General features: G+C 32.9%; 1 protein-coding gene across 5 annotated transcripts in view; it reads left to right on the top strand.

Annotated features, from left to right (window-relative positions):
• The first annotated feature begins 10172 nt into the window (after window positions 1–10172).
• The window catches only part of rump (heterogeneous nuclear ribonucleoprotein rumpelstiltskin), a 123714-nt gene continuing 107188 nt past the window's right edge, over window positions 10173–26698 (top strand). For 4 of the 5 annotated variants that reach the window (XM_075369368.1, XM_075369375.1, XM_075369385.1 and 1 more), the window contains exons 1-2: window positions 10174–10355; window positions 17184–17371. In XM_075369368.1, coding sequence (XP_075225483.1) covers window positions 10294–10355; window positions 17184–17371 — 250 coding nt within the window. In that variant the 5' untranslated portion in view covers window positions 10174–10293. Of the gene's footprint in view, window positions 10356–17183; window positions 17372–26698 lie in introns of all 5 variants that reach the window. The other variant, XM_075369404.1, reaches the window with a different exon arrangement.

Genomic DNA, 26698 nt, shown 5'->3' on the forward strand with positions numbered 1-26698 from the left:
GAAGCGAAGAAAGATTTTTGAATTCAGCGATAAGGAAGAGATCATAGAATTGGATCAGAAGAAAAAGGAAACATATAAGTTTAGACCAAAGAATATTGATTCAGTACCGAAATATTTGGTTATCAAGAGGAAAGACGGTGATTTTACGAAAACGTCCTTTCGTGATAGCTCGTGGCGTCACGGAAGCTGCTGGAGGACCAGTAAAGGAGACGCGAAAAACTGCAGTGGGACTCTATAGAAACTGTCAACGACATTCAATCTCTGCGATTGCTAAAAGCCAAGAAAATCGGAGTCATGGACACTGAGGTATCTCCTCATAGTACTTTGAACACCTCAGATGACGTTGTCATGTGCAGGGATTTTTTAAACTGCACAGAAGAGGAGATTGTTGATGAACTACATAATCAAGGTGTTGTTGCGTGCTATCGCTTAAACATGCGTCAGAATTGGGAAGTTCAACCCTCCGTATCACATGTGCTAACTTTCAACAAAGCAAAGTATCCAGAGAAGATTAAGGCTGGTTTTCACAGGTTGGATGTGCGTCCGTTTATCCCAACACCTTTGCGATTCTTTGGGTGTCAGCGATTCAAACATACGGCGACAAGGTGCACAAGAAAACAGATATGCGTGTGTGGTGAGCCGTTACACCCAGTGACCCGTGCAGGGATCCTCCTGTCTGCGTCAACTGCCATGGACACCATTCTTCAAGGTCTAAAAATTGTCCTACTTACAAACAGGAAGTATCTATCCAAGAGATTAAGATAGCACAGAAAGTGAGCAACTTTGATGCAAGAAAAATTGTGCTTGCCAGGATATTAAAAACAGCTTCGTATGCGCAAGTTGCGGCTGCTCTTGCAGCTCCTAATGTCTCTACAAAATCACAGGGTCTGCTTGCAGAATTGCCACCACCCTTAGCTACGATGATCGAACCTATCATCGAGGACAAAATGAAGAGTCGTCCAACAAGAGAAATCAGTTCGAATCCTGTGCAGAAGAAAGCAGATAAATCTGATGAAAGTAGCACAGTAAAACCGAAATCTTTTTCTACAATTAAGAAAACTGAACCAACTACAGTAAAGGTACAGGAAGTAAATGCCCCCACCGAGGGATCGGCGAAAATAGAAGTCATGATTTTCGATAAAGAGGATTTTAAAAAACCGATAGTTGAACCTCTGTAAACACAGAGACCGTTAGCGGAAAGGGCAAGACAATCGACCGCCTCACAAACTTTAACTGTAAGTGCATCCAGTATGGACTGCGATGTACTTTTGTCTGCGCCAGCGGAGCCGGTGTCATCCGACGCCGAGAACAGGAGATCCTCCGAGACTTACTGCGGGGAACTGAAGACTTCATCTCGGAGGACTCGAACACAATGGATGTCAACAACAAGGCCCTTTGCAGGAGAAAAGGACTAAAAAAGGATGGCCGAAAGGAAAACCGAGGCGATGAAATTAAAAGAAAATGGATTTTATATTTCTATGGATAAGTTGTAGATGTGTATTTTTTAAAAATAATTTTTAGATATGTCTATTTTGATGCGTTATTAAGTGACAAGAGCCCTTTACACTCTTGTCATAACTTATATATCGATGATTTAACGTACCTTGGAATGATTATTATAATGGAGTTTTTTTTACTAGATGTAAAATTTGAATTGATTGACAACGTTTCGAAAGAAATGGTGATGATTCTTATTGACAAGACAAGTCTATTGACTATGTCGCTAGTGTTTTATTACTGGGAATTAATAATATGTTTTTATTTTCTTTTGTTGTGGAAGGGGCATAGTAGTCGATGCCTGTAAAACTTAAAAAAAAAAAAATAAAATAATAATAATAATGTCCTGAGATAGATAATCCCCACGTCTGGAACATAACACCTATGTTGCACGTTCAGGGCGGAAACAGCTGAACATAAGTACTATTCTTAATGCTGGCTAAAGGGCTCCGGGTGTTTTCCTCGGAGATGTAATTTGTCGGCCTAGCTACAGCTACAGGCCGTATTTAAGAACTGGATTTTGTAGCCACCTGCAGACACGAAAATTTAATTGATTGAGGGAATGTATTCATACCACCTTTAGAGTTGACGATGTGGTGGCCAAGGTCGAAGTGATCGCAGGTGTAACGAAACCCTTCCGCTGTCCACATACCCCCACGATGGCAAGCATGTGGTTAAGGTGCCCATGTATGTCGGCGCATGGGAGTCCTGAAAACCTCGGTGTATAGGGGCCTGGAGTCAGTGCAGACATATGTCGGTTCCACCGGAGTACCGAACCGGACTTCCAAAGTTTGTAACCCTGGAGTGGGGGTGTACCCCGGCGGCTAGCCTTACTACAGAAGGGATTACATAACATGCAACTTGAACAATCACCAAACGTGGCAGAATGTTCACGTAAATACCTTCGTTTAGAACCAGCCGTTTCACCTGAGGCGAAACGGAGAAAGAGTGCAGAGTCAAGACGACTAAAAATTAAGGCTAAGAGCTTTTTACAAGAGCAACATACCGAAACCAAAGTATTTGGTTATCACAAAGGAAGATGGAAATTTCTTGAGGGTGAGCCCTTTCCTCATTGCTCGAAAAATAACTAAATGTGCTGGAGGCCCAGTTAAGGAAATCAGGAAAACTTATAATGAACTTCATGTGGAGACTACGAATGATGCACAGTCACAGAAGATCCTAGGGCTCAAGGTTATTGGAGATTTTGTTGTACGTGTCGATCCGCACAGCACACTCCACACCTCAAAGGGTGTTGTGGTCTATTGGGATCTTCTAAATTGTACGGAGCAAGAAATATTTGATGAATTGACACCATAAGGAGTGATAGAGTGCCGCAGGTTGAACATGAGAAGAAACGGTGAGGTTCGACCTTCTGCCTCTCATGTCCTCACTTTTACCGACCAAACCTGCCGGAGAAAGTTCGAGTAGGAATTCACCGTTTGGATATGCGGGCATTTGTTCCACAACCTATGAGATGCTTCAAGTGTCAGCGCTTTGGCCACACCGCTGCCAGATGCGAGAGACCGCAAATATGCGTGTGTGATGAAGAGTTCATGAGGGGAAGCCATGTAAGGAGGTTCCTACATGTATCAGTTGTAAAGGACAGCATTCATGAAGATCTCGAAACTGTCCTGTCTACAAAAACAAAGTAGCTGTTCAAGAAAGTGACTGCTTCGAAGTCTGTTATGGAGGCTCCCAAGCCTCCATAACCGAGGCTTGGGAGCCTCCATAACCGAGGTGGCCTCTAAACCACAAAGGCCATCAAAACCCACATAGGAGGGCATGTGTTCCCTTTGTCAGGGGCGGTGAATGGTGCGACTCCCGTATCAGGGGTCTTCCAGGTTCCTTTCAATCGGCGCCTGGTTCAGGCGCCGATCCATGTACGTCGTTGTCCGCGGCTTCGATGGTCTCCGATTCAGAGGCCGGAAGCTATACGGGCGACGATATTCTTAACGAACAAAGCTGTTCGTAATATGGAAAAAAAGGATGGCCGAAAGGCAAACCAAGGCCATAAATTAATTTACAATTATTGAGTCGATTCTTCAGTGGAACATTAATGGATGTTTGTCAAACATCCATGAGCTCCAACGCTTGGTACAAGATGTAGACCCAATGTGTATATGCTTGCAAGAAAATCATTTCTGCCGAAATGAACATTTTCAATTAAGAGGAAACTATACTTTTCTGCGAGATCAACCGCCAAATATGATTGGAGGTGTAGTAGCCATACTAACATCGACTAGAGCTACCGCTGAACCTGTTGATCTAAACACAAATTTGCAAGCGGTCGCCATCAGAATGAAGCGACCGCTTCAGATCACTGTCTGTAGCATATACTTACCGAATTTTCATTGGAAGGAGAATGACATAGCACGATTAATTTCTCCCTCATCCGTACTACTGGTAAGTGATTTCAATGCTCATAATTCTCTTTGTGGGTCGGATCGAGTAGATCCCCGCGGAAGAGAATTGGAAAAGTTCTTGCTGAATTCTGATTTTATTCTCTTAAACTATGGTTCAGGGATGGATCAACGTCCTGTATAGATCTAGCATTTATAAGTGGATCGATAGCACCGAGGTACACCTTTCATATTTTAGAGGATCTACATGGAAGGGATCATTTTCCGGTGCAATTTGTAACTGACGTAACAAGGAAAACATATCCCATCTTCAAAAGATGGTTGTTTGATAAGACAGATTGGAACAGCTATACAGCTAGGATGATACTCCCTGAAACAACTGGAGTTATCGAAGCCGATTTCGACGCTATAACTAATGTGATACTTGACTCGGCATCAAGATATATTCCCAAAACATCTGGGAAACTTAAGAAGCGACCCGTTCCGTGGTGGAACGATGAAATAAGTGAAGCTGTTAAAAGAAAGAAAAAAGCGTTATACGCTTTTAAGAAACGTACCATACTAAAAATGTAATTGCCTTTAAAAATACAGGGCATATCCAAAATGACTTACGATAGACTCTAAAAAACGATCCTAGTAGCGAAACGTGTCTTCCATTGACAGAAACACTACTGCATCAGACGTTTGGAAGAAAGTGCAGGCGATTTGTGGGCGTAAAAACTATACTCCCATAACTAGCCTTCAATATGCAGATGAAATTAAAAACAATCCAAACGAAATTGCAGAGCTATTAGCCAATCACTTCGAAAAGGCCAGCGAAACGGCTAACTACAATAAAGACGAAAAAAGCAGAACTTGAATGTCTACAAAATTTCACAATTGATATAAATTATTCATACAATGTACCTTTTAAAACGGAAGAATTTGTGAAAGCGTTGGAGAAAGCAAGCAACACAGCTGCTGATCCGGATGAAATTCATTATAACATGATCAGGCAGCTGAATACCACTGCAAAACGTAGGTTGTTGGAAATGTATAATCAGATATGGCGACATGGAATGTACCCGAAGCAGTGGAAAAAAGCTCATGTTGTTCCAGTACCAAAGAAAGGTAAAATTTTGACAGATCCCAATAGTTACCGCCCTATTTCTTTGACGAGCGCTATAGGAATAATATTTGAAAAAATTATAAATAATCGACTCGTTTGGATTTTAGAAAAAGAAAATCTCATATCTTCATATCAAGCAGGTTTTCGGCAATACCACTCTACCACTGATCAAATGATCAACTTAGAGAACATTATATTTAATAGCGCTATTACAATAAAAAATGTGTCGAAGTATTCTTTGATCTTCAGAAGGCATTCGATAGGACCTGGCGACATGGAATAATGCTCCAGATACATGAATGAGGCATTCGTGGCAATCTGCCAGTTTTAATCAGCAGCTATATGAATGACCGTAATTTCCAAGTACCCGTCAACAGTGAATATTCATCTGAAAACGCTTAGAAAATGGCATACCGCAAGGTTCGCCGTTGAGCGGTACCTTGTTTACGATCACCATAAATAAACTAATATTAGGTATACCAGTAGAAATCAACAAAATTGTCTATGATTTGGTAATTGTGTATGCCAACAACAAGACAGCTATGGTGAAGTACAAATTACAACGAGCGATTAACGCTCTTAATGAAGTTGCGAGGAATAATGGATTCCAATTTTCACCAGAAAAAACATTCTGTATACACTTCTGTAGGAAGAGAATTCTCCTCACCGAAGTCCTGTTCTGATCATCGACAATAATCCAATAGAATGTAAGGATAATGGGAGATTTTTAGGTCTGTTATTGGATAAATTCCTACATGGGGATCACATATACACGACTTGAATGAAAAAAAGCCCTAAACATTATTAAATTTTATCCAACATCAATTGGGGCTCAGATAAAGAAATACTATTGAGGCTGTATAAAGCATTGGTTCAATCGAAACTCGACTACGGATGTATTGTGTATTCATCCGCTAGGAAGTCTCATTTAAGAAAGTTAAACGTAATTCATAACAGCGGAATAAGATACGCGACAGGCGCATTCCTTACAAGTCTGGCGACTAGTCGAATGTCCGAAGCCGGAATAATGCCACTACATTATAGAAGAGAGATCCTACCGCTAAGATATGCAGCAAATATATGGGCCTTTCCTACCTATATAAATAACAAACTCTTTAACAATCATCCTTTGGCTGCATTATATGAACATCGAGCTACCTATTCCACACCAGCCGGAATAAGGTATCACGAATTAACTAGAAAATATGAAATTGCTCTACCAGAGACATTATCAATTACTATAAGAGAAAATACCTCCATGGCTTTTGCCAGCGGTAAATACAAGGATGAATCTCTCTCGGGAAGAAATAAAAAGAAGCCAACAGTAATCACCCAACAGGAATTTTTATCAACCGTCAGTAGTTACGAAGAACTCATTAAAATTTACACTGACGGTTCTAAAACCGAACATCGTATTGGATGCTCCATATACGTAAATGGAGAAGCCCATTTTTAGAAACTGTTAGATATGGCCAATGTTTATGCGGCAGAACTTACTGCCATACTGCAAGCTCTGCGATACACGTAACACTATTGCGAAGAGAGAGTGCTAATATCTTCCGATCCTCTAAGTGCACTTGTTGCAATTCGAAACAAGAACGTTAAGGACGTCCTAATTGCAAACATCCTGTCCATTTTGTACGTTTTAAATCAACGAGGACGGCGATGCGTATTTGTATGGACTTAAGGGCATGCTGGTATTGCAGGAAATGAAAGCGCAGACGAAGCTGCCAGAAAGGCGAAAGTCTGTGATAACTTGGATGTAATTCCTCTATGGGTGGCAGATGTTAAAAATTGTCTAACACAATAAGAAACAGGTGGAATACTGATTGGAGGAGATTAAATACAAAATTAAACTCAGTTAAAACTTCTCCGTATAAATGGAAAAGCGACGTTAAGTTGACTCGCTGAGAAGAAGTGGCGGTGACCAGATTTAGAATCGGTCACACGTGAATAATAAATTCATATTTGTTAACTGGTGAAGAAAGACCATTGTGCAGTGTTTGTAATAAAACGCTTACAGTTAAGCATCTAATGGAAGAGTGTACCATATATGAGGACCTCAGAAAGAGGTTCCGATTAAGAAATAATATTCCTTCTGTCGATATCAACAGGGTCAATGGAAAATGAGTATTTAGACGATCCTATTATCTAAGGAATTGGCTTCCAAATAAGGGCCTGTAAGTTAGTCATGGTCTCTTCAAAATTAAAGGCATTTCATTCTCATTTTGACCATTTGTTTATCATAATTTACATAGATCCTTTTGAAAAGTTAAAAGATCTAAAGGAATTCACTTTTCCATACATTTTGACATCAGAAAATTTTATTATATTTGATTTTATATCTTTCCTGACATCATTAATAAACATGATAAATAAAAGTGGATCTAAGTTCAACTCCTGCTGAACACCAGAAGTCACGACATACTTGCTAGAGATTCCACTATTAACCTGAAAAATTTCTATTAGGAAAATATGAATAGTAGGCTATTATCTTAGCCTACTAGCAGCCTTAACACCATAAATTTCTAATCTGTGAAATAGTGTGTATGTTATAAAGAATGGTACAAAAGTCTTCGTGTAATTAATGTAGATGATATCAACCTGCCTGTGGTTTTGAACCATCAGTCCAATAAAGGATAACATATCATTTAGATTTGTGATGGTAGTTTTTCTGGTCACAGAAGATGCTGCTGTTGATAGATAAATGTACTCTAATTTTCTTCTATATAATTGTAAATTTATATCACTCAAATCAAGTTCACTGCGTAACTAAATAAAATATCTTGTCAGCACTTCAGGATGAGTATTGGAGCTAAAATAATTATTTCTTAAAAGATTCTTGCATGGGTCATTCTTCATGGATATCTCAATTCAAACACATTTAGCAATAAATTCTCAATACTTTTTCTGAAATTTTGTACTTTCCTGCTACTTGCTGTCAATTAATCTAATCGATAGGTTTTGTTAATTTCCCAGTAGTTCCTGTCCTGCAAGCACATAAAGAAGACTGATGCTGCAAAACAAGTTAATGATGAGAGAAAGTCTATTTTAGGTAGTGGTAATGCCAGTTTACACCTGCTCAAACCTAAAAAGTATTTTTTGTGACACTGTTTGAAGATATTATTGACTCTATCAATATATTAAATTACACAATTTAATGAAATTACTTGTACCAGGCTCAGCACTAAGAGAAAGAGATATATCTGTTTTCATATTGCAGGAAACAATAATGTAATAAAAATCGATTATTTGAATATATCTTAAAATTTTCAGCACAGTTAGCAACAACTTAAGTCAGGGGATAAGCCCCTAATATTTTTTAAGAAGCAAGTTTAAGATTAAAAGATGATAAAAATCGATAATGACTACTGTAAATGAAACCAACAAACAAAATTTTGATGCATATTATCAGCTTATAAGGCCTGAAAACCAACCTCCTTAAAATATTTGCACACGAATATAATAACCTTGCAGCATAACAATGATGAGAACCATCACTGAGTGACAGCATCAAACTAATGAAAAAACTTACAAAATTGAGAAAAACAATTAAAAGAAATAATCGGTAATTTTTCTATCCTGATTTGTTCTAATAGGTAAAATATTGAGAATAGCGAAATTTTATCGTGCTTTCTGTGTTTCAAATCTTGCAAAGTGTAACGTAAAATGATTCCACCTGTTTCTGTGCCTTAACATAAATACGCTGTAGTCTCCTATTATAATTACATCTTGAATAGGATTTTCGATTAGAATTTTTACATTTATTTTGAGGGTATTTTAATAATATTCAAGAGTAAAACTAATTTCTACTTAGCTTACAGAATATTTCTTACGATATTTTCCTAGCTATTGATATATATTTTGCATTGATAACGTTCGCTATCAGTTTCTGCCGTGATATTAAGGAGATTAATTGAAAAGTGTTTTAATGAGATGTAAAAAAAAAAACGTCCTGCAAAAGTAATTCCGTACTTTTCTTGGGAAATCGCGAAGAAGACACTGACTTTTGGAGAGTCTCACGTTCGGTGTTGCATGTGACTGATCTGATCTCCATAAATTTAGGTTGTGGCAATTCACGTTTCAACTTAGATGAAACGTGGCCTCATCAATAAACATTACGAAAATTGTCATCTTCCTGGTTATCGAGGACGAATTCATAAAACTCCTCTACACGTCGTTGTTCACCTCTACGAAGGGTTGCACCATTTAAATCCTTAGGAACTACCTAACAAACATGGGCGCAAAACACGTCAGACAGTAATATAGGGAATGGCTAATTCTTTGCTGGTAAGACGAGCAGACTTTCCTGGGTTACATATAAAACTGTTTGATGTGCTCAAACGTCTTCGTCCAACACACGGGGCGACCTGCGGATTTCTCTTTATACATACATCCTGTTTCTTAAACCTGATTGTGCCAACGACGAATCCTCTTTGTAGGAGTTGCAGTGTCGAGGTATTAACGACAAAAATCACGCTATACAGTTTTCACGCAATCACATTTGTTGAAGCATAATTCTCTCTGTTGCAGGGTCCCTATCATAAGGGCTTAAGGTAAAGACATGGAAGGCACTTACCGGCAATCAAGTGAAATTCTAGAATCCCCTCTCTTATACAACATGGTTTGTTTGTTAGCTGTGAGTGGTTTTGGAGTTAAAAACTTTTGAAATCTGATTAATCTTTGTGATACATTGCTATTTTTAGTTTTAATCGAGTGTTCTTTACAAGAGATAAGAAAGAAGTATGGTCTTTGTAGTAATGTGGCTTAATGCAGGTTGTTAATATATATTATGATTTTTAAAGTACTAAGACTAACATTAATACATTCATTTATTTGCAAGATTTACCAACAATAAAAATAAATTATTCAAATCTAAACACTTGCCTTAAATTTTAATAACATTTTTTTATTCTGATTGACAGCACAGATCGCTTGAAACAGTATCGATCTCAATTTGTTACATCTACAAAGAAGTACTATATAGATAAATTGAGAGTATGATTAAAAAATAATAAATATAAATATATTTATTGTTTTTCTCACATTCATTGAAAGAGTGCAACTAGTAGTTTTAGTTTAACTTCAACATATGATCTGCTGAAAGGTTTTCCTTGAATAATTTCTTGAATATTATATATCAGTGTTTTCGTACGTTTAGTTCTGTTTCTCTTTGTCGATGTTAAAGCCGGGTAAATAGTCTTAGCGTCGCCATTTTGTTGTGTCGTTTTCGTAGGTTACTGTTGCGTTCGAGTTTGTTGAGGTCGACGTTTGTTAACTATTGCTGTTGTTTATTTTTTTGCAGTTTAAGTTACTTCAATTTCTAATATGAAATCTGAACAGAAATCTGACTGGGACGGAACTGCATCGGACGGTGGTCGTGAAGATAGGTTTGTTTATACAGTAGTCAATTGTTAATCAGTATTTCTCGTTTTGTCATTTGTTAATTGTAAGCCTTTTTTTTAGTTTCTCTTTTCTGAATTTTCACAAACCCTTTTTACGTAGATTAAGAAAATATTAAATGTATGTATTTTTTCTTAAGTTTAACGGTTTTGTTTTGTGAAGCCTGTCGTGGCATGAAGTTGTATTAGCAGCAATGAAAAAGTTTTTTTTTTTTTTAGAATGATTGAAACAAACAAGAAATATTCATTTTAACTTATAGTGTAGTTTTGAAAGTTTATTGCCTGGCACAATGAAACTTCTGACTCATTTTTGGTAACCGTTACTTTTGGAGACCCATATTTTTAAATCTGGTCATGTTAATATTATATTCTTTAGCCGGCATTTCTTGTTTATTGTGCGTGTGATCTTAATCTTGAGGTTTATCTCTATATCGGGAGTATATTTTAGTTTTTCATAAGGTGTACAATGCTATTTACCAAATCCTTTGTTGAAAACATGAAACTAATGTGAAAGTTGAGTTTGTGGACCATACCAAATTAAAATAACCAGCATATCATCTAAGTGCCATGCAAACTACGACTTTAATTTATTTTTTGCTTAATATTTTCCTTTGTTTCCAGTTTTTACATTTTGAAATATGCTTTCTTTTTTTATGTAAACTTTATAGATGACAAATTGTAAAATTTGCCATAATTTATAAAAGTTTAGTTGTGAATTATATAGAAGAAATTTGTACAAGCACGTTTATAATTTGTTTATATGTATAACCTTACACTAGATGTAGTTAATCATTTTTAAAGTTATACCTTTTTTGTTTACCCACTGTCAACCCAAAATAAGAGCATTTTAAATATATAGAAAATATAGTAATTACAAAATACTATTATTATCACAGGTTTAGATTTTTTAAACATATTTGCATATAGCACATATACACCTTCAGCAATTACTTTATTTGAAAAATATTTTAAACGTAAATAATGTAATTAATAGGCCAGTACAATAATTAATTAAATAATACAGTGATGATGTATGATCAATTCATGTATAAGTGTGTGACATACTCCCACCCCCACACATCAGTTTTTAATATCGTACAAGAGGCAGGCAGTTTTATTATGTTGAGCAAGAAAATTTGCATTCCTGCCTTATATGTATACTAAAATGAAAAACTTTCAGGAACTGTTGACTACTCCCAGCTTTTCAGTTTATAATCGCCAACATTCCCCACAATTGGGATGTTTATGCTGGCTGTTGCTGTGTTTCTTATTTATGAAGAATGAGAAAGGGTCAATGCATTCTAAGTGGTCTGGCACTGGTTGTTTGACAATCTCAGAAAAAAATCATTTTTTAGATTCATTTCCTTATGTTTTGGTAGTTCAAAACTAACTTTTTAAAATTTTGATTGTATTTGGTTAAAAATGGTGGCAACTTTTGTTTTTAGCTTCACACTGTTTTTTGTGTTCGCAGATATCTATAATTTTTTAAATTACTCGGCTTTGGGTTGTCCTAGGCTTTTCAAATAAAACTGCATTGTGTTCAGTACAATCTGACCCACAGAAAAAGCCCTATTTACCTACTTATATGATTTTGTTCATGCAAGTTATGTAGCCTAAATTTATTGAATGCGAATGAACAAAATTCAATTTTCAGAGAAGTAACAGTTTTTCAGCATTGATTTGCTCTCTACTTTTATATATAAGAGTATAGTGTTTTTTTATATAAAATATTAATGGTGAGTAGCTTACCCTTTAAAAATTGAATTTTTCACTTTTTGAGCCGCAATAACTTGGAAACCAGATAAAAATATGAAAATTGCACTCGTAAAGGTCTCTATGGTATCAAACTTCAATATAAATTTTAACTTTGAGATTAAACTTGATTTCACGTTCGGGATAAGTGGAGTATAACATTACCATCAAATAATTCAGTTTAATTTAAACATATATCAAATTAAGATAATTATTTTGATAACAATACAGTATAAGCATTAAATTCTGTGGTAGACATGCTTGCAATATTAAATAATGTTAAATTTAAAGGCCATAGTGAAATACAATATCTTCAAAAACAGAATTAAAATAGCAATCAGGTAAAATGTAAAAAAAATTGTTTCTCGGAACTACTTTAGCGCTGAATTAACAGTTAATTGACATCTATACGTGTTCCCACCGTTAATTTGTTATTACTTTAATATTGATTTAACAGCTGTGAGATTTGTTCATAAAGTTTGGCTGTGATGTTAAAATAGTGCTCAGACATGGTGAATTCCAGGGGAGTCAACTTCAGTGTATATTTAATTGGCACTCAATCTTTGGCTCTTTTCATTTTCTTTGGAATGAAGTTCTTGTATCTGTTTGATGATAAAATATAACATGCACTTCTCTGTTTTGAATATTTATGTTGTTCACTTTCACAGTTCTTCGTTAAAGCCGCTACTGGCTAGTAACGGATGGGGTGGTGTAGCGACCGGACACGCTACGAGGCGGGATCTTCTCCCCTCGGCGGGAATCGAGATGTTCACTTCCGCAGTCCACTATTGGCCATCATAATTATATGCAATTGTCTTTATTTTGAAGTGTCAGTGGCACTGTTTCTGCAACTTATCGAACTTCACTATCACATGATGATGTGTACTGTTTTAGCAAAATTTATGATTGTAGTGTGTAACAGAAATGATCTAGTGCCTTAATTTTCTGACAAGTGTGTTGTACCTTTCCTCTACGGCATTAGAACTGAAAACATACATAATTGTCTTATAGTTTTCTTTACAGAATTTAAAAATTTCCTGAATTGTCAAGATTTGATCTTTATAAGGCTGCTGTAAACTAGACTTTGTCACGGATCGCCTTGGACTATCCCCTGTGCCATCACAGGTATTCTTCATACAACGATGTAAAAAAATTCCATTCTATGTAAAGTCCAAAATCTGCTTTATGATAGCACATTTACAAATTTTTTTAATTTTTATATTGGGTTACAGCTCTATCAAACAATTAGAATTTTTTTTTTTTGTAAAAGAATGGTGTTTTTTAAAGTGGTATTATGTTCTAGATGATCACATATGACACAAAAGCTAAGGCTCTTTACTTTCTCTTGATCTTAATAATAAAACACAAGTTGATGAACTAGCCTGCTTGTTTACCCTGTGATGTCCTAGTGCTTCGTCTTGTACAACAAAGGAATAATATTCTGAAAAGTTGGCCAGAGCAATGCATTCTTCATCTGACAAAATTTGATTTTTATGTTTAAAACATTTTTCTTGTGATTTTGCAATAAAATTATGAATTTTTAAATTTTCAAGTTGAATAATCAATATTTCAAAGAATTCTTTTTGAGGTTTTATGGTTGTCGTCATTTCAGTTTTGTCTTATGTCGCCCATTGTTTGTATTTTATATGTCTGGCATTGAGTATTTTTTAGACTTTAATATGTCAAACACGGCCTGTTTGCTTGGAGGGAGTTAGAATATTTTTTAATTTCTGTTTTCAAGGTTACAGATCTTTTTCACTCACTTAATTTCCTAATTTTACAAGCAGGTGATAAACCTAGAATAGCATGAGCCGAATCAAATTTACCTTTTTTATAGTTTCTGATGAGTTGTAGAATTCTTTATCTGAACTTTCTTGCGCACCTTCCCTTCCCTGTCCTCAACAAATATTTTAGAGTAACGTTGGGCTCAATGATTTTCCTGGTATAAGGTTTACAGGAATGCTTATATTCTTATAATAATGATCCAAGATTATTTCTCTTAAGTCTTTTGTTGTAGGCTTTTTATGTTTTTATGAAAATGATTTGAGCAAGACTGGCCGTAGAGATGTAAATGTTTTCATGATATTTACAAGTTAAGTTACCTCAGAAGAGTTCATTCTTAAAAAAAACACATTTTATTCTTCACTATAATCTTTAATTGATTTAATGTGTTTAGGAAAAACTCCATACAAAAGTTTATGGACATTTTCATTAGTAAACCACCTATAGAACACTGACATTCCATTTTGATAAAAGGTCACACAACTATAAACGTCAAGAGCACAGAGTAAAGTGAGGCAAGCATTGTTGGAGAAGGATGATAATAACACACCATGCAGGGGAAGAGTTGCACTACTTGGAGATGCTTGAATGAGCTTGTACATTTCCTGAACCTATCTACAGACAATTGTGACTCATTAGCACCATTAACTAACAAATAACTATTAAAAATATAAATTGTGTATATTTTTTAATTCAATCATTTACAAGGTAGTTGTCTTTCAAAATAATATTTATTCACGTAATATAATTTAATTGGCTTTCAATTGATTTACAAATTTAGATTAGCTTATTGATTAATGATTAAATTAGTTAAGTGTTATTTTTAATAATGAATTAATTTATTATCTTTTATAAACAATTTTTAATGTTTAGCCGGTATAGGTTCCATCTTCAGGATAACATTATTTTGATAATGAAAAACTTTGTTCCAAAATAGTTCAGAATTTTGTATTGGGCAGTCTAAGTGCTTAATTATAAGGTAATTCATTTATTTTTAAAAATGTGGTTTTCTTAGTAGGTGCCTTAGAAATAATAGAATTAACCACTTATGCTCACTTATGCTGGATGTGGAAATCAAGCATTTTTATTTGATTTGAAAAATCAGTTTTATTTGCTCCATTCACAATTTTTTTTTAATATTTGAGTTTAACCTCAAAGTTGAAATTTGTACTGATGTTTAATCCCATAGAGACTTTTTATATGTGTGCAATTTTCAGATTTTTTTCTGGTTCCCCAACAGAGATATTGCAGCTGAAAAATTGAAAAAAATTGCAAAATTCAATTTTTAAAAGGGTGTAATTTTTAAAGGGTAAGCTGCTCACCATTGGTATTTTATATAAATTAACCATACTCTTATATTTAAAAACAGAAAGAATGGACCTGCAAAATATCAATTTTTTCTGAGATTGTCAAGAAACCAATTATTTTTTTTTTCGGTCCTCGTGGAATGGGTTTGGAATGGATGACCCAAACAAGAAGGAATTGCGAATACTTTTTTGAGGCACTTCAAGATCTATATCATGAAGTAAGGATCTAAATTATAGTTCCTTGTTGAAGTAAGGATCAACTCTTTGTTTATGGTTGTTAAGGTGTGACTTTAACTAATCAATGACTTTAACCTATCCCTATCCATATCTCTGAAGCTAATTTATTCTGCTTCCACTTACTTATTGTTTGCTTTCACCTACACATAATTGAAATGAAAATTTTAAAAGATAAACCTTAGCTCATTCAGAACTGTTAGCTTCTGTAGTTAGAACATATTCTTTCAAAACAAATTGTCCATTAATTTTGTTTTCTTAATACTGCACATTTGTTTATGTTATACTACATTATGTTATTTACACCCTATAAATTATTTATTATTCTTATTTATCACCTTATTAATTTAATGTTAGAATATTACATTTGAATATTAATTTACAAACTAGTGCAGTAATACCTTTGCCAATGACTGAACCTTTATAAATCTTCTCAAACATTTTTTTCTGTTAGCTTGTGAAATGTCATTCATTACTGAAATTTTGTTTTCAGAAAAACTACATAAAAGTACTGAACTTTTTTTTTACACCCACAAAATGTGTAAAAATTTTGCCTTGTTAACTACCTGATAATTGATCATTTCTTACTCTTACTGTCTCACAAAATCTGGTAATTTAGTAGTGCATCATCTGATTAACATTTTATATAAACATTGATGTGATTTAAGATTTTTGTTCATGATCTTTAGATTTTAAGTATTAAAATTTTTGCTATATATGAGGGTGAAAATTTTTATTTTTCAACATAATCTCCTTTTAGGAGGATACACTTTTCCCATTGTCCCTGCCATTATTTTAAACACTAAAAAATACAATTTGTTATACTCTTCAAAATAGGCTTCTCTCTTGACAATGATCTCTTCATTTGAGCTGAATTTTTTCCCTGGGAGCCACGTGACAGAAAGATGTCACAAGGAGTAAAGTCGGGTGAGTATAGTGGTTGCAGCAGCAATTTGTTGCACACAATTCATGCAATTTGGCCACAACGATTCCAGATGAGTGTGCTGGTGCATTGTTCTGATAAAACTGCACTTTTTTCTTTGCCAGGTGTCTGTTTCAATTTCTCGTTGAATCAGTCCAATAATTCACTGTAGTAATGCCTTGTGATTGTGCTTCCTTTTTCCAGAAAGTCTATGAGGATTATTCCCTTTGGATCCCAAAAAGTCGTGGCCTTAACCTTTCCGGCTGATGGGACTGTCTTGGCCTTCTTTTAAGCAGATTTGTCTGGAAAACGTATTTGTTTTGATTGTTGTTTGGTTACTGGCATATAGTAATGGATCCAGGTTTCATCAACAGTGACGATTCTATAAAAATTCCTGCAGATTTTGCTTAAAGAGGTCCAAATATTGCTTCGAAGTAGACAGCCATACCCGCTTGTTGTCTGAAGTGAGCACTTAAACACATTGCACTCAGATAACAATAACACAGAAAATCAATGAAATCAACAATCCAAGAACATGTGGTTACAGAGGTGTTTATGTGGGGCACAATGCTGCCAACCACATGCCACTATATATATATCTGTTGGTGCATAATTAAAAAGTTTGGTTATTTTCTGAACAGACCCGTATATCAAATAATTAAATAATTAGTTGTAGTTGCTTCACTTGAGCTTATTTTCTTTTGATTTCTATTTCATCACCCAAATTTAGCAACTTAAAAATATATTTAATGAAGTGCTTTCTGTATTGAGTTCAGCAGTTGAAAAGAAATTAATCACTAAATTAAATTTTCTGTACAGGGATGATGAAAAAAACCGTGATAGATCCAGAAGAGGTGATCGACCAAGTCGTTTTTCTGGTGGAAATAGTGTGAGGGAACGTAGCCCTCGTGATAGAAAACGTAATGCTGGTGACAGACGCATTTATGTGTCTAACATTGCTTATGAATACCGCTGGCAGGAACTGAAAGATCTCTTCCGTCAAGAAGGTTGGTTGATTCTTAAGTAGATATAGAGAAATATTTTTATATACTTTATGAATGGATTCTATCAAATGTTTTGTGTGAAGTATTTTGCACAGTGAATTATTAATTATTACTGTAAACATGGTAATTTGATAAACTCAGAATGTAAACCGGTTCTCAAACCAGGTTAATATATTACATATAAAAACTTTCTATGTATTTATATTAAAAAATTTTTAAATTGAAAAATTGGTTAAGGCAAAAAGTTAAAGTTAGAAGTTAGAAGTGAAAATTTAATGAAAAATTAACAAAAAATTTACTGTTACTATTATTGTAACTAAAAATAAAAATTATTTCATATTTGTAAGTAGTAGTAATTTGCTTAAAATAATCACAAGTTTGGCTGGCTGGCTGGCTTCTTAAATTGTCCATACATTGTTTTAAGTAGAAAGTGTCATACCCAGTACAATAGTATCATTTGTGAAGTTTTAAGTAGGACATGTCATACTCTGTACAATAACATCATTTGTGAGGAATGATAGCTCTGGGTCATGGGTTATCCTTACTTTTGCAGGGACTGTTGTTATCTCAGCATTCAATAATCTTTGAGTATCACAGTATTTTATCCAGGTATATACATTTTTATTACTGTTTTTGCTGTATAAATATTTCAGTATACTTAGTTCCATTTTAAAACTTACATTTAAGTATTAAAAACTGTAATTCCTGTTGATGCAAGCTTTGATACAATTTATATTTGTCTCAATTTTTAAAAAAATTTAATCTGATATGGTTATCATTAAAATTTTAGTGTCAAACTGACTTAGAGAGAAAAAAAATAGTTTTTTTAGATTTTAGTTTAAAAAAAATATTTAAAACTTCAGTCATAATACAGGTTAAACATACCCACTTTTATTTAGACCCTGATATCACATTAATTGATTATATCACATAGCATCAGTGTGTATAAATGTATTACGTGCTATAATGTTTAAGTTGGTTGTTTCTTGATCCATCAGCATGGAATGCCTCACCACCCTTACGTCAACTAAACAGTACAGCACAGCACATGGCGTATTACATTGTACAAGGCTAAAGTTTGTTCAAATAACACTTTTGCCAATGATTGGTTGCTGCACTTCTTGCCATTGAAATTTGTTCTTATTGATTAAGCATTTTAAGTTAATAAGTTGTTATGGTTCTTGGCTGTACAAGATACGGATAGGTAGAAGGGATTTCATCTGTAAGAGTATAATAATACCTTTGTGTTTACTTCATGATAGTTTTTTTTTTTTTCACTGTACTGTAAAGATGATGTCTGTTCTAACTGCACTTGGATGGGATCCTGCCCCAGCTAGTTTCATTTAAAATGAGAATAGAGGAAATCATTGAAATTTTACCTCATAGTTATGACAGCATTTATGAATAATTAAACATATAGTTCTTACTCTAAAAATCAAAGTTAATTAGAAAGTACAGTTTTAGCTTGGGTGTGCTTGTACAATGTTATAAAGTTGGCTACTCTGTTGGTAATATTTATTCATTTAATAAAGATAAATATTTGTGTAAGCAGTTATGAATTAATTGAATTCGTGTTCATAAAAAGAAAACAGAAATTTGTTTTTCTTATTTAGTGCAGTGCTCAAAATTTTCTCAAAGCATTTTTACTTCTCTAAGTATTACTAATATTTATGAACTCTAAATATCAAATCCTTTTACTTTAAATGGATTTTGTGTTTTAAATATTTTGCAGGTTTTTTTGCAAGAAGTATTTTTTTTAATAATAGTTTTACTAATTTTTCAATTTGTGTCACTGTAAGCTAACTTAGAATGTTTCATAGGTTATTTCTTTATATATAAAATAACTTTAAAATTACAAAAGTGGGAATCATGTTCAAAATGTAACTTTCAGTGGAACAGTCTCATATATGTGTTTTGAAAAATTTAGGATTGTATTTCCTAGCAAACCATACTTTTGAATCTATGGAGTATTATGTTATATCAGACAATCTTTACATATTAAAATTAAATCTTAATACTGTATCAGATATGAGGATTATTGAATCCAAAAACATCTCAGAAATTCTTAATGAATTTCAAAATAATCAGTACTTAAATTAGTTGAAGTTATCTGACAAGAATATATTTTATAGAAATTACAAAACTAAAATAGCTGGACAGATGCTAAGTTCTAGCATAGCAGACGCATTGAAATTTTTGAGTTCTAAAAAGCATCTCTAGCGTAGTGGATACAGTACTGCAGGACAATTTATCAATGTTATAAAAAAATTTTTGATTATTTATTAATAACCCTTTTGGAAAAGATATTTTAGCAAAAAGGAATAATCCTTTAAACCATTTCGGTTCTTCTGTTTTGGGATTAAAGCTAGGAAATGAAATCCAGGATAAAGAAATGCTAAATAATGCTTTACACTTAAAATAAATGATATACCAATTGAGGACCAGCTCGGAAAAAACTGTTGTTAGATTTTTGAGTATATTAAGTCTATTTGAATTTTAAGGGACATATTACTAGCATTAGATGACTAATTAACTTACAAATGTATGTAATCATTTACCTAAAGAAAAATCTATTACTGCTGGTGTACCACAGATAGGGTTACACTAAAAACCTACAAAATTAATTTTATTCAGGAATGCGTGGTATGAAATTAAAAAAAATATATAAATAAAAATCTCCAAAAATAAATAAACTTATTTAACCCTTCTAGCCGGTATTTAAAATTTTAAAGCCCCACCCTACTGCCGGTAATTTAAATGCCCAACCAGCAGCTGTATTCCAGTACTAAAAGTAAAAAATTATAGCTTCAAAACTATTACACCAATTTAAACCAAATTTTCAGCAGAAGAATCATCCACTTTTTCCAATTTATGTCGTTTCTTATACGCTTCACTTGTATATCAATATCGTCATCACTATCGCCACTACTCTATTCAGAATCTTCTTTATTTTCATTACGATTTTCTGGCACAAAATCTTCATCACTTTCGTCACTATCAGATTCACTACCACTATCAAATATTCTAATGTTACTGTCACTCGTCTCATCTAAACATTCAATAATTTGTTCTGATGTAAGATTATGCAACGTGCTTGACCCAGCCATTTTGACTCACAGCAGACGCAACTGACTGAAAGAAAAGCATTCAACTTCGTAGAGAAAAGCATTCAACTTCGTAGAACAAAATCGTATTTCATCACCGATATGCAATACTACGCAGTTATAAAAACAGGGGAATAAAAGGGGATAAAAAGAGGGGAAGAACGAAGCCTTGTGATAACACAGAGCGAATAGTTCAAATAAACATTAAGAGATGGCAGTGTTATGAAGTTTTGAAGCAAGCACTGTGCGCTGTGAGACTGTCACGTCCATCCACCGATACATACAACTTAACATGTGCGTGACATTCACGTGTTCCCTGCCTGAAGGGTTAATAAACATGCATTGAAAATTACATTTGTATTCAATTATTCATAGTATTTTTATTCATATTTTTCTATACTTATTAAAGTTATTTTGAAAGATTTTGTAAAGTTTTTAACATACCCTAACCACAGTAAGTAAGAAATTCATAATAAATCATTAAGTTCTTATTTATAGAAAAAACTCGCTTATAAAGTTAATGGGTGAGTAATTAATGGTTTTCAGAATATTTAAAACATGAATTAGGAAAAATTGACAAAATTACATTCCATAAACAGATCTAAATACAAGTCCAATTCAGAAAAGAGACAAAAACGGTGGCATTCTAATGAGACCTGAATCAGTTACGTTCGGCTCCATGTAAAGTAGAAGAAACTTTTGATTATGCTTATAAAATAATGTAATTACAAAGTTTTCAACAAAATAATGGTTAAAAATTGACCAAAAATAACAGATGGTGATAATTTTGTTTTATTAAATATTTTATAGCATTTTATACACACATGCAGCTTAAAACACATATGTACATATCACATATGCAGCTCTCAGCTGCAATCAGTTATGCACTGTTTAAGTGCAGTTGACACAGCCAGGCAAGATTTTCAGGGCTTTTCTCATGTCTTGTTCATAGTATTGGTAGTGAATGATATCACTGCTAGTTTATTATATTAATTTTTTTCAGTGTTATTGCTATGTACATATTTAAAATGTTAAGGAACTTTACAGCAAGTAAGATTTTACTGGTTTTTTCTTGTTGCCTTTTACTCTTACAATTTAAGTGTGATGGTAGAAAAAGGTTAACATGTACAGATTTTTCGATCAGATATCTACAAAAGTAAAAATATTGCAGTACACGAGTGACTGTTTTGAAAATGATATCTCAGCTAGCAATAAACAAATTTAATTAATGAAGATAAGTCAATCTGAGTTAAAAGTTGTGAGTGTGATACTAATAGGTCATGCTATAAATAGGCCTTTACTTGTTAAGTAATATATCCCAGTTGGTGTGGGTTGGTGTATTTCTGGTGTTTTTGAGGTTTGATAAAAAATATGCAGAATTTTAAAATTTCCTAGGCTGTATAAGTCCAGTTGTCCCAATTCATTTTATGTTGTGTTGGTATTCTTGTCCCTAACATATTGGTAACCATATTGGATGCTTAGTTTATTGTTGGCTCTTGAAAAGGTTACATGTGTATTGAGTGAAGCAATCTGAAGAAAATGCCTGGATTTGTGGCGAAACAATTCCTGGCAATTGTAAGCTTACTTTGTTTTATTTTGTTAAGATACCATGTGATAAAATCTGTTAATAATAAAACAAGTAATAATATGATCAGTAATTATTGAACTTTAAAATAAATTTTTTTTTACCATATGTTTTTGTTATTTTTTACTGTTAATGGTATTAGTATTTGTATGATTTAAGGTAGTTAAATGCTATTACTTCTTTTATGTATGAGATACCTGCTAAGAAAGACTAACTTAACAAAATGATAATTTATTGATGATGATAATTTGACATATGATAATTTATGATGATTTCAGCATAACTAAATTATAATTTCTATTATTAAAACAATCCACTTTGCATAAACTGTTGCTAAATGAAGTTTTTCCACAATTTTTGATTTGCAGAAGGATCACAGTTATCTTTTTTTGGGTAAAACAGTTACACATTATGGAGAATATTGATAAAATTTTCATGGTTAACTGAAATCCAGAAAATGATGCCCTTGTAAAAAAAGTTTTAGATTTTCAAACTTTCCATCAAAAAGATTATAGCCAAATATCTCATCTGGAGCAACTTTGAAAAAAAAAGAGTAATTTCAGAATTTTTAAATACACGAGTAAAAATTTGTTTTTCAAGTTTATGAATATAGAATTATAATTGTCCAAAATTGGTAAAAAATGTGGTTTTCCTGATTCATAGTAAGCAGACATTTTTGTAAAAAAATGTTTATTTTGCTTTATGTATTTGTAGATTATGTCAGTTAAAGTACAATTTAGGCATTGGTAAATTTACGGCCTCCAAACCTTTTCTTCTAGTTTTTGATACTGATTCCACTCGTAATTGGTATTATACTCTGTTGGAAGTTGTAAAAAACGTATTTAAATTTAAAAAATCTATTTAAATATGAATAATGTTTGTATTAACCTGTTTGTTGAAGTATATCTAAACACAGTGTTTGTAATATAGTGTTTAAACCTTTGTGTTATTTTTGACAAAAGGTAAGAAGATGCAGTTATTTTTTTGTCTAATGGTACTTTATTATTTATAAATTAAATGAATTAATTTTAAAATAAATATGGCAATATGTTTCCCACTGACCATTTTAGGCAACATTTATGCCTATTTATGGTTAAATATGGAGGCAACTGACTACTATTCTCCATTCCAGGATCTAAAATTGATTGTATTCAATAAGTAATAAGCAGATAATCTGTAAAATTACTTATTTTTATTCAAATATGTGGATCAGGTAAAGCTGAAATGTTAAATGCTTTGATTGATATTCCTTATTCTGAGCCTGAAAGATCATGTAGAAGTTTATAAGTATGATTTTGATTTATTGGCATTTGATCCTAGTTATTGATTTATTGACATTGGTGCAAATAGTAATGCATTCAAAAAAAATATCTGTAAAGGAATTGTGTAATCATTTCAATTTTTGCTGATTTTTTTCCCCTTGGATAATGCTCCTATTGGTTTAGTATTTATAGTATAGGTATTGTGTGCCCAAATGGAAAACCAAAACTTACAAGTAGGAAATGCTTACTAGATTAGAGTCAAAATAGTTGTCAAGGGCCACATCAGGTACTTACACAATGGCAGGATACGAAACTTATTCATGCACTTTCTTTTATATAAAAGCCAGATGAAATTGAAGAAATTACAGAAAAATTGGATGTTACCAAGGATCAGTTCATTGTCCTTATGGTTTGTTATCAGTTTAGTCCATATCAGGTTTTACCAGATATTTATTGTCCATATCAGGTTTGTTACCAGATATGGTTTGTTGATCAGTTGATTCTGAAGTAGACTGTCTGTGAAGTTTGAAGGCAGTTTCAAAAATGAAGATTTTTTATTTTTTACTTATCAGCTGTGTTGTAAATACGTACATATTGAATTTAGAATGTTTTAAGGGATCTATGTTACACCAGTTTTATCATAGAAGAATAAAACAAGATTTAGAAGATAAATTTCTATATTATTCAATTGCAAAACAGGAAAAGACCAAGCACTGAACTCCTGTTCCTGTATTCTGTCAAGAAAAAAGAATAATACAGTAACCAAAAACTATATGAAGGCCATTTGAAGTGAAACAATTTTGATATAAGATGGCATCTTTCAGGTGAATTGCTCTATGAATCACCATTGTAGATTTTATAGCTCATAAATAAGTAAGCACTCTAAAATTTAATTCAGTGTGCGTAGTGCAGTATTGCTCTCAGCATTGTCTGTTGTTTCTACATGTTTTCATTGTCTGTAGTTTGATGAACTATTTCATGTGATAATATTCCCATGTGTTTGTAATTATGATTTGTATATGAAGTAAAATAAATAATTTAATGAATGGCTTGTTTCATGCTTTCTAAGAAGTAGTTCAAAACGTATTTCTTACAATTAACTGTACAGAGGCAGAAAAACATGTCTTCATTAGTTGATCAAAAAGTGCACAGTGGCAGATGTTGGTAACATTTCAAAAAAAGAAAAAAAAAATTTTTTTCTGAATAACACTAATCAGTATTCAGTAACTTCAAACGTTAATTTCTGATTGATTTTATGAGTAATTGTTTCAGGATTGCTGTGCTTAGTATGGTTTAACCTCAAATACAGGATTTTTACGATTAAGTTTTAGTAAAATAAAATTACTTAAATGTTAGTGACATTTCTTGTTCTTCAAAAGCCTAGAATTTACTTATCTTTTAAAATAAAAAAGTTCGGCTTACTTTGTTTTATTTTGTTAAGATACCATGTGGGAAAATCTGTTAATAATAAAACAAGTAATAATATGATCAGTAATTATTGACCTTTAAAATAAATTTTTTTTTACTGTGTTTTTTCTTTACTGTTCTTTTATTTCTTTACTCTTGTTGAACACTAAATGTTCATTATTGAGACTATTGAAATCTTCTTAATAAAATTTTGAAAAGCTGAAAAATTATAAAAAGATTTTCTCTGAAATAAAGACCTTTATTTTGAAAAATGCTCCTCATATTATTTGTCTACCTTTTTATTCTATTCAAAATTATTCTTGAAACCTCTAATGCACAGTCTTGTGTATTACGGCCTGGAGGTTTCTTTTTCATTGCCGAACCAGTTTCCTCAAAATTAGATATCCATGTTTTAATTGCATGTAATGATGGAACACGGTCATGCCGTCCCAGATTAAAATGAGGGCGAAATTTTCTACGCTGTCATTGTTTTTGTAAAATGCTTTGATAGCAAATGCACGTTGCGCACCACTCCAAGGATCCATAACAACTAAATGGCAGGTTAGGTTAGAGAGGCTGGCACCACTTATCAAATGGTATCAATCGCCCACGGCTACCAACACAACTTTCAAAATTTCCTGTTTCTTTGAATCACCTGTATATACTGATATTTTCTCAATATTTTAATACAAGAAAACTTATGAAAATTAACATGAAATACTTTCCAGCATAGATTTTTTAATTTTTTAAAATATAAAAATTGTTTTGGCATATATTTGAACAATTTAATAAAAAATAGATTTTTCTTTTCAATAGGTTTTTCATTCTCAAGAATTTTTAAAATAGTATTATTGAAATCAGAGTACAATTCTGTATTATTCAGATAACAGTCATGTTAATGGGCTTGATAGGAATATATTAAAACTAATAAAAGTAAATTAGATATGAGCAAATCCATTTTTTTAAAAGTTATGAGATTTGACAAACCAGATTCAAGCAGCATTAGTGTCACCTAAAGCTCATGTCTGAAAATAGAATGCTCATCTTGTAACTTCCTCTCCCTTTCTTTAGAGCTTAGTAGATCTGGTATTCTCCAAGTCAGTAGTTATGGTGTGCAATAATTCTAGTTTACTAATAGTGTTTTCTTCAAAATGTAGTGTTGTTTCGTGTTAACATTGGTAAAATGTATCATAAAGGGAGATAATATTCTGTTTATAAAGTTGGTAGCTCTACTTGCTTTCCTTTAAGCCTAAATGATGTGTACTTTCTGATACATCTGGAACACACACATCTGTATGTTTCAGATGAACTGTGTCACCATTGGAACATAAACGTGTGGTCAAGGGATCAAAATTAAACACTGATTTTAAGAATTTACTAGAATTGTTTGTTATTCTAAAAGTAATGAATGTGTGTTTGATGAGCTTCAGTTCTATCCAGGAATAAACTTGAAATTTTGCACAGTAAAACTGATAAAACGCCAGAAGAATGGATTAGTACTGACAGAGCTCAGCTTATTACAAAGACCGTTTCAAGTGATACATGTTCTCTTATTTGTACTTATTCCTTATGTGTAATATTTCAAAAAAAGACATCCATGATCAGGTTTATTGTAGAAACCTTTGCATAAGAAGTGACCATTTAGATCACAAACTGCTACTGTTTAAAAACTGTGGATGAAAATTTGTTAAATGTGGTTCCTGTTGTAAGAAAGGTAATTTAATGATGGTAGAAGTATGTATATACCATTAAACAGTTCAAAAACGATAGTCATAATGGTTTTAATTTTGAATATGATTCAGTTTATTTTAAAAATTAATGGTTTAATAGTTTAATAACCAAATTTTGGTAATAGAAGGTAAATGTGATTTCATGATATTTAATACTTATGCTCCCATATATTAGCTAAATTTCAGATTTTAATGACTTATTACTGCATAAATAAAGTTAATTTTGTGAAAATTTGATCAGT

Source organism: Lycorma delicatula, chromosome 1 (assembly GCF_047948215.1).
Source record: "Lycorma delicatula isolate Av1 chromosome 1, ASM4794821v1, whole genome shotgun sequence".
Taxonomy (NCBI): Eukaryota; Metazoa; Arthropoda; class Insecta; order Hemiptera; family Fulgoridae; genus Lycorma; species Lycorma delicatula.